Source organism: Lepisma saccharinum, chromosome 18 (genome assembly GCF_977018435.1).
Source record: "Lepisma saccharinum chromosome 18, izLepSacc3.1, whole genome shotgun sequence".
Lineage (NCBI taxonomy): Eukaryota > Metazoa > Arthropoda > Insecta > Zygentoma > Lepismatidae > Lepisma > Lepisma saccharinum.
In genome coordinates this window covers 7822057-7834574 of record NC_139246.1, presented here as the reverse complement: position 1 = coordinate 7834574, position 12518 = coordinate 7822057, and the positions used below count along the sequence as shown (strand labels likewise).

General features: G+C 40.0%; 1 protein-coding gene across 3 annotated transcripts in view; it reads right to left on the bottom strand.

Annotated features, from left to right (window-relative positions):
- slgA (proline dehydrogenase slgA) overlaps nucleotides 1-12518 on the bottom strand; it is a 181687-nt gene that overhangs the window by 29367 nt on the left and 139802 nt on the right. For all 3 annotated transcript variants that reach the window (XM_083140096.1, XM_083140098.1, XM_083140097.1), the window contains exons 6-8: nucleotides 8895-9079; nucleotides 7020-7194; nucleotides 1452-1562 (exon numbers count right to left, since the gene is read on the bottom strand). In XM_083140096.1, coding sequence (XP_082996222.1) covers nucleotides 1452-1562; nucleotides 7020-7194; nucleotides 8895-9079 — 471 coding nt within the window. The remainder of the gene's footprint in view (nucleotides 1-1451; nucleotides 1563-7019; nucleotides 7195-8894; nucleotides 9080-12518) is intronic.

The window sequence follows — 12518 nt, the reverse complement described above, 5'->3', positions numbered from 1 at the left end:
TCTCTGAATCGTAGGTACATAAAGAAACTACAAACAAAGCTTAAAAGTCCAACAATTCAACATGAAGGAGATGATAGTCTATCTGCTTCACTAAGAATGACACTAGCATATACCGTGCATTCATTTCGATCTTCAGCCGAGAGATCGGGAGAAGCGTGGCAGGCGGTGCTGACGGAGATGCTGACGTTTGCGGCCTGTAAAGCCCGCTTCTTTTTATGGACATATGCAGACATTTATATAAATATTGCAAAACGAGCACTAACCTGTGTTATAAGAGTACGGTTTTAATTTTAGTAGCTTAGTGGCTGTATGTGCTGATGATTTTGACACGCCCATCTCCTGTGAAACATGGCGTAGAGGTTTGTTTGGAGAACGTTCTAACGCTGCACCAATTTCATCGAGTTTTGCTTTAACAATCCAGTTTCTCGTAATTTAAGGACAAGATGTCTAACCGTATCTCTATGTGGAGGTGAAACGCCTGGGAATTTCTGTACAAATTGCCTACACACGTCTCGACACGAGTCTGTTTTCATGTAAGTGTCATACATAAAAATTCTTTGTTCTAACGTGAACCTTGTGGCTGGCATTCCAATCGTCTCACTGACACAACACATACACACTGCAATAACACAAACAAGTAATGGCAAGTAACCAAGAATAACACTCTTGCGCATAGTACACAATTAACACGCTCTTGGTTTACATCTGCTCGCCACTATATTCACAGCTCTTGTCTTCAACTAGTCGCGAAGGAACAAAGAACTCTAGCTCTGAGATTTCGGATTGCAAGGAAGCTCACGAAACCATTGACTTTTAACGGTTTCGTCTGCAGCGTAATCTTGATACAGTGTTGCACATTCGAAACCTCCAAACGATCCCAGTCGACACAAAACTCTTTCAAGGATATAAACTTAAGCAGGACGTTACTGGTCAAAACTATGATTAAAATGTTTTATTATCTGTGGCTCTTAACATTGCTTCTAAAGCGTATTTATTTGTGTATATAAGGGCAGAACTTCCTGCAGAAGAACTTTTGCGTGTTATAACACAGGTTAGTGCTCGGTTTGCAATATTTATATAAATGTCTGCGTATGTCCATAAAAATAAGCGGGCATTACAGGCCGCAAATGTTGGCATCTCCGTCAGCATCGCCCGCCACGCTTTTCCCGATCTCTAGGCTGAAGATCGAAATGAACGCACGGTAGATCTAAACAAATATTTCCATATGCAGATGATATCGCAGTGGTTGTACATGGCAAACAATAATAAATTCAGTCCCAAAAGTACAAAAGATGAAAGATACCACTAAAGGAAAACGAGTTCAATGTTTAGAAACTATCTGAAAATGCACAAGATGAAAACAAGAAGTGGATAATGGTAACCAAAAGGGGATATTTGCAATTATTATTATGTAGTTTCTTACAAACATCAACTCAGTAAATAAAAAGTACCTTTTCCTTGTTATATTTTCGCATCATTTCCAGTGTAAGCCTGTTAATAGCAGGTTGAAAGTATGTCTGCTCTGCGTCCACCATTACTCGTACATCCATCTCCTGTGCTGCCTGCAAGACAAAACACACAACATTTGCTTCCATTGCATTTCTCTCTTATCTAACACTGACATTATATATCAGACATTTAACATGCTAAAACTATGCACTATCAAATGCTGTATTCAGTTACTTTACATCATTAAACTTCCTCTATATGTACCAGGTTGATTTAAATCAAGATATAAGTCAGGTGATTTTTTTTTTTAAAAAAATCACTGATTTAAACCCACTTTAAAGAAATAATTTATAGAATAATGTACATAAGGATTTTGTAGACATCAGAAATACTTTTGGTGATAGAATGTTAATCTTGTAATCATTGAATGGTGTTTATTAGGTTTTAAGAGAGGAAAAGGGGAAAAATATATGACTCATGGCAGGCAGATTTTCGTGACATATTACGACTTGCGACCAAAAAACTACTAATTGTGAAAAAACTACTACACCCTGGACACTTAATCGACATGTTGCTAACAGCTGACGAGTGAGTGACTACTAGGGAAAAAATTCATGCCCCAAATTCCCATACCCACAGAAAGAAACAGTCATTGGTGCACACGTCATGAAGAAATTTGGAAATTATAGTTTAAATCGAAGAGGATTACTCAAAAACTTGGTGATACACTTAGCGTAAAAATTACGGAAAAATCTTCCTCGTTTCATAAGCTCTCCAAAAAGATACAAATGTTGTCAACTGGCACACAGGTTGGGGGAAAAATCTGAATAAAAAGCAGAGAAGGCACGTTGTACACCTCTTTGTAAAGCGAAAAGAAGTTGTCGGTTGTGAGAAATAAAGGAACGAAAATGAGTGAAATAATAATGTTATTTACCATTCACATGATTCCAGGTTTGTCAGAATTAACTGTTACAAAAACTACAAATCCCTTTATTGCCTCCCCCGGTTACGTATGAAAGCAGGCAGCCTGTGGCATACTTCAGACACATTCACTCGCGTTGACACTGTCTCTTATGTCTCAATTCTCTCTCTCAACTCATCTTGGGAATCCACTGGTGTACTGTAAACTAACTCTTTCATGTGACCCCAAATGTAAAAGTTGCATGCTATTGAGGAGGGAGATCCTGTCAGAAGGATGGATTTTTGTTGATTTTTACTACATACTGACACTGAAGACCACGATCACCTGACAAGAATTCTGTGGACGGACAAATCCAAATTCAACCACTATGGTATTACGAATTTTCATAATGCGCATTTTTGGGCCCCTAAGGGTCATAACCCAAGAAAATTTAAAGAAAATGCTCACCAGAGAAAATTCTCACTAAATGTGTAGATGGGAATCATCCACAATCATGTGATTGGACCCTTCTTTGTCACAAAACCTAAACGGCATTACCTACAAAAACTTTCTAAGGGAAGAATTGATGACGCTGCTGGAGGATGTGCCGCTCGCCACAAGATGGGGTATGATTTACCAACATGATGGCTGCCCAGCCTACTATTTCCAGGGTGTGCGACAGTGACTAGACAACAATTATCCCATGCAATGGATTGGTCGAAGCAACCTGAAACCCTGGCCGGCGGGGAGTCCGGATTTGACGCCATGCAACTTTTGCATTTGGGGTCACAAGAAATAGTTAGTTTACAGTACACCAGTGGATTCCCAAGAAGAGTTGAGAGAGAGAATTGTGACAGCTGCCCAATACATAAAAGACAGAGTGTCAACGCGAGTGAATGTGTCTGAAGTATGCCGCAGGCTGCGTGCTTGCATACGTAACCAGGTAAAAAAAAAAGTAAAGTGCTCCCCTGTGCATAGCACCATGACATGAAGGCGTATAGGGGGTGTGGGGATAACGCCCCACACTTTCTTGATCCGGTCGTGAGTGGGGTGATGTGATCAGCATCATGCCCTTCACCGCCTTTAACACCCAGGGTTTCCCCCAGGTACCCATGATATTCGACACCCATCGTTAGAAAAGTTCCCGGATTTGAACCGGCCGGGGATCGAACCCAGGACCTTTAGCATGGTAGTCAGACGCGTTACCGACCGAGCCACCATGGCCGGGGGAGGTAATTTTAACAGGCTTTGTAGTTTTTGTAACAGTTAATTCTGACAACCTGGAATCATGTGAATGGTAAATAACATCATTATTTCACTCATTTTCGTTCCTTTATGTCTCACAACCGACAACTTCTTTTCACTTTACAAAGAGGTCTAAATGCACCTTCTCTGCTTTTTATTCAGATTCTTCCCCCAACCCGTGTGCCAGTTGACAACATTTGTATCTTTTTGGAGAGCTTATGAAACAAAGTTTTTTTTCCATAATTTTTTGAGTAATCCTCTTAGATTTAAATGATAATTTCCAAATTTCTTCATGATGTGTGCTCCAATGACCTTTTTCTTTCTGTGGGTATGGGAATTTTGGACATGAATTTTTCCCCCAGTAGTCACTCATTCGTCAGCTGTTAGCAACGTGTCGATTAAGTGCCCAGGGTGTAGTAGTTTTTTTCACAATTAGTAGTTTTTTGGTCGCAAGTCGTAATATGTCACGAAAATCTACAAACTGCAGTAACTCAAAACCCATTGATTTCCGACCCCCGGTGCATAGGGTCAAATTGTTGCAAATGTGCTCTAGCATTACCCCTTTCCAGGAATAGGTCGAATTACCAATCACCCTGTGTGTGTGTGTGTGTGTGTGTATAAAAATCAAAGAAGGTAAAAGGAAACACTCACCGGACAGTAGAAAAATTCAAAATTTTCGCTAATTTCATAGCATCATCGGTGTGAGGAGAAATAGAATTTTGAATTTTTCTACTGTCCGGTGAGTGTTTCCTTTAACCTTCTTTGATTTTTACTTAGCCCTTTTGGCCCTCCTTGCTTTTATCCATTATATATATATATATATATATATATATATATATATATATATATATATATATATATATATATATATATATAGGATAAAAGGAAGGAGGGCCACAAGGGCTAAATAAAAAGTGAAAGGAGAGAGGAAACAAAACTCTCACCGGATGTAGAAAAACTTCAAATTTTAGTGATGGTATGTCACATCTTCAGGAGTAGAGACACGTTGTAGAACTTTGTGACAAGAACGAAGAGTAAGCATGACCTGCAGTGTTGCCAGGTCCTGAAAAAAAGTGTTGATCATCTTGACAGTGCCACAAAAAATATATAAGTGGTTCTTTTGCGAGGCTTGTCAAAAACTGTGAGTGGTGGTTGGGGGGGGCAGGGGGGAAAGGTGGTGGTGAGGGTGGAGATAGGGGAGTTACTGGGTGCACTTGTTCAGGCCTGGGTTGTATTCATGATCGATACGTAGGACCTCTCCATCATCTCACTCCTTGCCCCAATCCACCAACACCTCAATACGTAGTGATTTTTTGCGAGGTTAAAGCCCAATTTTGTGGTTGATATAGAAAAGTGGTAATCTGTTCCAATACATGTTTTTAAACAATAAACACTGAGATGTGAAATATGTCACATTTGTTTTTTTCAACTTTTGGAGCATACTGCGATTCAGGCAATTTTAAGAAGATCTTAATTTCAAATACGTCAATTAATGTTCCTCTTTCAATGTAAGGGACCAAGTCTCGCATCCAAGTTTCTGGGTAAGAAATCATTCAAAATAAACCTAGCGATATTTATATAATAATTATAATTATTATTATTGTTCAAAATAAACAGTTTTGCTGCCTGTATGCTTGGAACCCACCATGAGATTTGATCATATCTGTGATGTTGTTTCCGGTCTTGAGTGCTACACAAAGAGCCTTAAGCATCCTATTAGTATTTAGTAAGTTCAATTTGATTCTGAATATATTTGGGGGAGGGGGGAGTTGGTGCAATTTGCCCCGAAAAAAAATTACTGCTTTTACATTAAAAATCATATTTTTTCTCCGAAAGTAACAGAAATAAGTCTGCAATTCTTGCCACTAGAATGAAAAATATATCCAGCAATATGCAGGTTCCATTTTAAACCATAATGTTCCGGCCTTGCCTACGTGGGGGCTTGAGGAAATTTAAATTTCGTAAAAATATAGTTTTATTTAACTTTAGTCTTCTTCTAATTGATAAATGAAAATTAATTTTATTTGACCATAGGCATATTGTCTAGTGTGTATGAAAGAAAATGAGATGTAAGTTTTAACTCTAGGATTTATAGTTTCAGAGATAACAATTTTTGGAATTTTGAATTTCCCATTAAAAAGCATGGCTTTTATATTAGAAAATATTTTTCTATGAAAGTGTCATCAGTAAGTGCACAATTCTTGCTACGAGAATCAAATACAATACGCAGGGGCTGTTTTGAACCCTCAAGTCCTGGCGTTGCCTACGTGGGGGCACGACGAAATTGAAATTTTGTAAAGAAAAAGTAAGATTATTAATTTAGTCTTCTTCTTCTTCTATTTCGTTAGTGCAAATTGGATCTTTTCAACAATAGGCGTGTAGCTGAGACTGTACTGAAAGAAACAAGCTATAATTTGTAACTATTGCATTCGTAGTTACAGATATATAAAGCTTCATTTAAAACCTTGCGCAATTTTAAACTTCCCACTCAAATCGCGCTGGGCGTTTAAGGGTCTACCTTTACTGTGCACTAGGACCTTGCAATAATAAGTTGAAATTTTTTGACATACATTAGAGGAAGGTCTAATTATGTAGTGTATGTAACTTTGCTTGGATATCTCTTGTCCCTTTTGTACTACACCATTTCAAAAATCCACCATTTTCTGGTGATTTTTCAATTTCTTGTACATTCAACCACATATAATATGGATTGGGTGATATATACGGAGACTACATAATGTGTGCATACTGAGCTCACATCACGGTTACTACAAAAATTAATGCCACCTTCCTGGTTGGATTACAGTTGTAACAGCAGGCACAAAATACGCATTTTTGGCCACATAAGGCTTTTTAAGGCATATTTTGGGGTATTTTATTTGTTAACGCAAACAAGCCGAGGGTATTTTGATGCAACACATGTGTTCCTTGGTGAAAGGATTGTTTGGTGTGTAAATATCACTAGGCTGTGATCAATATTATTTTATTTTTCATTTATCTTTTTTAATTTTTTAATTGTATACAATTTACTGCAAAAAAAGATCCCTGTAATTAATGGTTAAGTGGAAGAGAAGGCATTAATGCCTTAACTTCGCCATGTAAACAAAGTCGTAAATAAATAAATAAATAAATAGTACCAATGTTACTGAGTCCTGAAGTTAGCTCTGAGGCTCATTTATCATATTTGGATCACATTTTCTGCTGCGCACTACCTTCTTCCACAGGCTATAACTCTAGAACTATTTCTCGGAGGGACCTAATATTTGGAATACAAGCCTTCCAGACATGATTGAACCTTCTTGCCAAATTTCATCCAAATCAAAAAACCATGACCTGGAAACTTTTCTGAAATTGGTAGATTTGACATGGAATGACCCATCTGTAATTACAACTGTACATCATACATATTTATACACATGCATACCCTGAAAATTGCGTTCATTCTACGGATCATGTTGTGAAACATCTCCTCTTCCTTTGGTGTTAACTGGGTTATAAGCCTCACCATTTTGCCTGTCTTGAAATCAGGTACTCGAAACGTGTCGCTTAACTGAGCATTTTCATCAATGATTCCACTCCATGGAAACAGATGAATTACACTGAAAAGAGAATTAAGAATTGCATTTAGTAAATCTGCAATGTAAACAAATCATATGCAACACTTTTTGTGGGTTCAGTTGAAGGTGTAGCATAGTGCCTTCTGTTAGCAGAACCAAAATGTTAGGTGTTCCAAAGTCCACCAAGTTCAGTGGTCCAGCCGCCGGCACATTGGCCACAGGCGAAAGGGAAGCAGGGTATCCCGGTCTCTGCCTTGTCTTGGGACCGGGAGTGCATTGCAGGTTCCCTCGAAGTCCGTAAGTCAAGGAAACTGGTGGCACCAGGAGAAGCCACAGAAGGAGAAGGGGGCAGTGGGGAAAGCTAAGAGAACCGTAGTTGAATGCGGATTGCCCAGCGTACCCGTACATTTTCCACCATGTACCTGCTTTTCAACATGCTCAAATGTGGATACAATCCTCCCCGAGAAAAGACAGATTACACTGTGTAAAATGTATGTATTTCAGAATAAGAGCAAAAATCCGAATAAAAGTTAAAGTTTAATATACAAATAAATTAAGTACAGAATGAGAGATGAAATGAGATCTTTGGGTAAAATCACCAAGCAAATGAATGCTGTCTTACCTCTGATTTATTCTAGATGTTCATTATTTACAATACACTATTACACAACAAATGCTCAGTCACAGGAAAGGAAGCCGTACCCATTGTCATATCCACCGTGCCTCGATACGCACTGTCCTCTCTCTTGTCCTGTGTTTTCTCCCCTCCCTCCTCGGGTCAATCACCTCACATCTAGTCTGGTGGAAAGAAGTTCCTTCTCCACTCGTTAGGTGGCAGCAAAGGACAGCGGCTATCGCCACAGATCCAACATAACAAATTTTAGGTGCACAATAAACAATGCAAATCAAAATGGCCCTCAGTGCCTGCCATCTCCCCTCCCGTCCCAAACAACCTCGGGTTCTGCCCGTGAACATGCTTGAGGCAAGGTTTCATTTATCTTCCTTCTGCCTGTTAACACCACATCGTTTTGGGTTACTGGATGCATTCCTTGCTTCAACAAATACAACACATGATGTGGTTGGTAGTCTTTAATTTTTTGCACAATGTGTGTGTTCCTGGCAACACTCACTAGCACATGCCATTTCACGACAGGAAGCAACATCACATATGATCAAATCTCATGATGGGTTCCAAGCATACAGGCAGCAAAACTGTTTATTTTGAACAATAATAATAATTATAAAAATATCACTAGGTTTATTTTGAATGATTTCTTACCCAGAAACTTGGATGCGAGACTTGGTCCCTTACATTGAAAGAGGAACATAAATTGAGAGTATTTGAAATTAAGATCCTTAGGAAAATATTTGGGCCTAAAAGGGATGAGGAGACAGGTGAGTGGAGAAGGTTACATAATTTAGAAGTATGTAATTTGTATTCATGTCCAGATATTATTAGAATGATTAAATCAAGACGACTTAGGTGGCCAGGCCACGTGGCACGAATGGGAGAGGAAAGAAGAGTATACAGGATTCTTGTTGGGAAACCTGATGGTAAGAGACCAGTAGGAAAACCAAGACGAAGATGGAGGGATAATGTTGAGATGGACCTAAAGGATATCAGTAAGGATGGAAAAGAGTATATAGATCTTGCTCAGGGTAGGGACTAATGGAAGGCCTGTGTTGCTGCGGCCATGAACCTTTAAGAAGGCTAGAAAGTTGGTTAGTTAGTTAGTTCTTACCCAGAATCATCTGCAACAATTTTATCCAAGAAGTTCTTGACTGGAGCTTCATCTGCCAAACGAGCCTGCTCGTATTTCCTCTTGATCTCATCAGTTCCAACATGGTGTTGGATTATGCTGCCTTGTCGCCCTGTCATCTCAGAAAAGTACTGGCGAGTCCTCATGATCACTTCTGACAACTGAAGCTGGAAAGTAGAAAATGAATTTTTAGCAGTGCTGCATGTCATGCAACGTCCACCCACACACACAATACGGCAATACAGGCTGCGCTCAACATTCAAGTCACTTCAATTAGGAGGGTGGCAAAAGTTTACCCATAAGTGCTAACTTTTTAAACAGTCTCTGAACGTAGACTCCAAAATATCTCTGGGCTTGCTGGGTGTAAAGAAAGGTTACACAAGATTAATTTATTCATTTATTATAAACACAATATATGAATGTCTGTTAGAACACTTACACATGTGTCTTTTACCAGTAACTCTCACGTGCATTTACCTGTACCACACACATGCTATTACCTGCACCACTTCTGGTCTCTAAGAGATAAAGAAGGCAGGGAGCATCCAATTATTCCTTGCAGTGAGGTGCCAGGGTGAGTATGCAGACCTAATTTTATTTAGGGCTTTGGTCTGTGATGACATCATGGGTTCCAGTGATATGATATAATCCTGTGTAGAATTCTTTACTATATATTTCATTGTACTCAAATATCACGTGCATGCAATATATATAAAAGCTGAATATTGGACACTGCAAAATCTCTGCGTTTCCTTTCCGCTAGCAGTTGGTTTGGCAGCAGTGCGACAGCACTGGCTGCATATTGGCTGAACTCATGTTCCTTCTAAAAGCATACACCGTATAGTGATTTCTCAGTATAAAAGCATGATAATTTTCAGTGCTAGGGTGCAACACGTAAACAAAAAGTGGGTTGGCAACGTGTAGACTTAGTTAGGATTTTTGCTGCCGATGCGCCACCGTGAGTACAAAGCCAGTGCAGTGAGGCCGAGAGCTCAGTTGGCTCCATGATGTCAACTGGCAAACATGCAGGGAAAACCAGCCTCCCAGTCAGATGCCTAGCAGCCATCCCAGAAGGAAGGAGGGAGAAGAAGAGGAGCCTAGCAGCAACCTACCTACCTGGTCCAATCACTTCGGCTGATAGGTACTCAGGTTCTACCTGCCCGGCTTGACTGGGAGTACCAGGACCTTCCTTCCTAACCTGCTGTCCCTGCATAGGGGGCACAGATTGGCTTGCCAATTCCCACCTGATGCCTGGGGTGTCACGGTATCCTTTGTTCCCTGACCTAGCACCTGCTTGTCGGAAACATCAAACCGGTTAGTGACCGGGAATGCCGATTCTCCTATCTCCCGTTCATCGAGGGAGCCGATTGGCTACGGCCAGTTCCCAGCTAAAGCTTGGGGGTACAGCATGCTTTCTACTTTCTTTTGCTTACTCTTATAAGAGAAACTCATACCTGAAAGAAGTTTGAAGGTATTTATTATAGAGGAACTGCAAGACCATCATCACTCTCGTTTCTGTTTCCTGGCATGTTTCCCAGGAGATTTGAATAGGGGCTCACCGATTTCTGTGGTAGATACGTTACCCTGTTTTATAATACGCAACACAATATGCACACAGACACCACATGCTTTAGCAGTAGGTTCTCGACTCTGAGAAAACACTGTTTCAGCACGCACTTCTTCCGACGCCAATTCCTTGAAGCAAGAATACACTAGATTTCTGTCTTGTGAACGTAATATTTTACCCTTGGTGCCTGTACTACTTGTAATAGGTTTCAAGAGCAACATTATTACTTTGATTTGATTTACTTTATTTTATTTAACTTTTCTGTAACTTTTGGCTAATTGCGAAGATGGGAATGAGTGATGATATGATGAAATTGATGGATGGACATTCATAAAATCCATGTCCAGGCTGGGATTTGAACCCGGGATCCCTGGCGTCGAAGCACGGTATGCTAACCACTCCAAACACTCACAGAACACACACTATTGCATAACTATCGAACATAAGGGCTTTACTTCACAGCGCGCTACGATGCCAGGGGTCCCAGGTTCGAATCCCGGCCCGGGCATAGGTGTTTGTAAGTGTACCTTCATCAATTTCATCATATCACCATCCATCCTCATCTTGGCGATTAGCCAAAGGTAGCAGAAAAGCAAAGTAAAATAAACCAACATTTAATCAATCAATAAGGAGCATATTGAATCGTCTCACAACTGTTCTTCGTGGCGTACGAGTACAATTATCTTACACCACCCTTGTTACGAAAACGCTGAACTGAAAGTGACTCAGACTCACAATGTTCGTAAACGTACACGACAATGAAGGACCATTGTTCATATTCAGCCGAATTTGACACCCATAGCTTTACCACGACACAACTCAGTGGGGTTAACAAGGTGGCAAATAAAAAAACAAAACAGATGGAACACTGAAGGGAAACGAAGGGTCATTGTGTGTGTGTGTAGAGACGTGCTGTTTCCCTTGTTTCTTCGAGAAACAATATCTCTGGCTGTAGGCGACTGAAATGCATGGGACTTGGACAGTCAGGTTCATAATGTCGTGTCCCATGCAATGATGAGCCTTAAAGTAGCGAGTTTTACAAAGAACTTCTTGCATGTAAAAAAAAAATTACAGAACACAGCGCTTAAGTTGATCGCCTCAGTTTCCTAGCTGTACAACGTTGCACTCCTGCTATTGGCTGGTCGCCAAGGACACGCTCTCCGTAACTCCACCCTATATCGCTTCTAAAACCGTGCATCGTATAGATGCATGCGTTAACATAAACAAAAAACTGTGTGCTCTAAGACAATACAATTAATAATGAGTCACCCAGGACTCTGCATCACTAAACAATGAATTTACGAATAATAATTATTAACCTTTGAAGAACATGTTAAATTCAAAACTCAAGGTGTATGTATGCCTTGCAGGGACATTCCGCTCAACTCTTTTAACGGAAATGTTAATTAAAAAGAAATATAGCTATCATGCAGGGTCTATTAATAAGTAAGTGGCAACCACTCCAGGTCGTTACACTCATGAATTTATCATGAGCACACAAATAGCAACAGAATAGCTACAGGTGCATGAAATCAATTTGTAATTTCTAGTTTGGTTACGTGTGCAGCTAGGAATACAGATAGTAGTATAACAGAGCCAAGCTGATATATTTGAACTGATGTCAATGCTGTGACAGTAAAGGTAATGTAATCACAGTGGCCACTCTAGGACTATGATAAAATTCAAGTATAATTCCCGGTTTTCAAGGCAAACTTTTCAAAAATTCAAAGGTACAAAGCATGTTTTCCCTATTTCAACCTTACATATTACTGCCTCTCACCACCCCCACACACAAATATATTTGGTACGGTCAATAAATAACTGGATTAATGCTGTGAAAAAGCGAAATAAAGTGATGAAACTTACGGGATATGTAGGGCAGGCTGGGGGTACGCCACGGGAAGGGAGGTTGTGTATGTGCAATTTGCCTCCAAGGTGCCAGTCAGTCATTCGGTGAAGTGAGTCATGGCGATCATAGTGTCAGTTGCCACAAAGGAGGTTCAGTGATTCGTGATACAGTTACAAGTGTACGAGTAGAC